Raw genomic sequence first — 1,973 nt, forward strand, 5'->3', positions numbered from 1 at the left:
AAGAGGCGCACTATTTAGGCGAAAGTAAACACCTCAACACTCTTGCGAGCGAAATCGCTCGACTGTAGTCCGACCTCCCCCACCCATCTAATATGTCCCCCACGCAACCCCCCCACGAATTGATGCTGTTCGGTCAAATGCCATCGCTCCACAAGAGCCAATCAAATTGTGTTGTTTCAATTTCTCATGACCGTTTTATGGACCACCTCCAGATCCAGATCTCGACACATTTCTGAAATTGCGCTTGCCCGCCATGTTCCTGACACTTGCTCGGACGGTGCGCCGGCGCTCACGCTTCTTCTCCATTGACATCGCTCGTCCGAGGACAGGTCCCGCGAGCTTGGAGCCCGAAGCAGACGTGACCGACTCGGTCAAGACCACCCTCCAGCAGAAGCTCGGCCTCCAGAACGACTCGATCGCCGCATGTCATCGCGACTCGAACCGTGTCGACGCGGAGCAATCGCTGGCGATGGAGACGGTTGCGATTCCACACGACCGCACAATCAGCAACCACGACACAAACGTGCAAAAGGCCAAGCCACAAGACGTCCAGGCGAAGACCAAGGGTTCGAACGCCTTTATTATGGAGGCCATTTTGACACTGGAACAAGACGTCGTGAAGCTCAACGCCACTTATGACGCCATTGATGCCACTTTCGACGCCATTGATGCCACCTATGACGCCCTTGGCCCGCGTCTCGACACTTGGGACAAGCGCCTCGCACAGCTCGAAGCCTCGATCTTCAAGCGCAAGCGCGACCGCGAGCTGGACGAGCTCGGGGCCTTCATCGCCAAGTACGCCAACTTTTGCGCGCGCAAACTCTGCGGTGACGTGCACACGAACACCAGCACGGATGACGACACCGACGATGTGGACCCGTCGCTGGTCGCCATCAGCGGGCGGTGCAGCGCTCATCCCATGTACAATTACGCAAGACTGCGCGCGATCATTGATGCGATCACGCTGGACGAGTTTCCCGACTTTCCGGAGACCAAGGCGTGCTGCCACGAGGCGCTGGAAGAGTTTGAGCGCGAAGCCACGAACGACCAGAAGCATCCTTGGCGCTTTACCGACTAATGACACATCTGTTCGTGTTTGCTAGTTGTCTTTGTCTCGACAGGGCTTGCCAAAGCCTCTTCTGGAGGGCAAGAAGTTTGAGACAATCTGTCAAGCTAGAAAGCAAGGTCATAACAATGCCTCGTGCACTGGGAGGAGTCCCAAGCAACCCCACGACGTTGGTGCAGAGCTCTCTGTCATTCAATGCGTCTTGCGGGCTTGGCGCGTCGCTCAATACCGGTACCATTGATTACCATGTCACCGTTTACGCCTCGGCAAAGTCGCCCAAGATCCCACCCAGTGGTCGGAGACCAAATCGAGTCGAAGAGCCATCGCATCAATTTCGGTACATGTACGTACCAAGGGTACCCTTGTACGTACGACTGGTTTATGAACTACTGAACGTGGTGTGTGACAAGCTCGTGTGCGCCTGTCCGTCCTCCTTGCGAGATATGCTGGAGGCCAAACGTCGACACAAAGGAGCCCAAATCTAGGCCACAAATAGAGAGCCGTCGATGCTTCTTGCATGATAGACACTTGCCCCATCTCGACGTTGCAGAGCATACACTACGTACAAAGCGTTGTGACGTGGTGCCAGTATTACCCATGTGGTAAATCAAACTCGGAAAGATAGACAGTTGTGTATTGTGCATGAGGGTTGAATGGGGTTTGGGGTGGACATCAAGTTGCGCTTGCAGCTACAGCCGATCCATGACGCTCTCGACACTCGTGCAGACAGCGCGGCTCTCCCCGCTCTTCAGGCGCTCCCTCTCGATGCTCGAGACCAAGCTCGGGTACTTGCCCGTCATCCATCGCGTTCGCGATGCGGCCAAGCGAGCAATGAGCACGATCGACTTGTCAAAGATGACCGCAAGTTGTCGCGCCAAAATACTAGTGCTGACGTCTTCCTGCCCGC

At 55.6% G+C, this 1,973-nt stretch overlaps 1 protein-coding gene across 1 annotated transcript; it reads left to right on the forward strand.

The window, feature by feature from the left end:
• Positions 1 to 583: 583 nt before the first annotated feature.
• SPRG_18345 (hypothetical protein) lies at positions 584 to 903 on the forward strand (the record flags this gene model as incomplete). The annotated part of the gene is made up of 1 exon (XM_012357784.1): positions 584 to 903. A coding segment is annotated over one exon (320 nt), but the record flags the coding sequence as incomplete, so codon positions are not given.
• Positions 904 to 1,973: the final 1,070 nt, after the last annotated feature.

Source organism: Saprolegnia parasitica, assembly GCF_000151545.1.
Source record: "Saprolegnia parasitica CBS 223.65 unplaced genomic scaffold supercont2.1137, whole genome shotgun sequence".
In the NCBI taxonomy this organism is placed as follows: domain Eukaryota; phylum Oomycota; class Saprolegniomycetes; order Saprolegniales; family Saprolegniaceae; genus Saprolegnia; species Saprolegnia parasitica.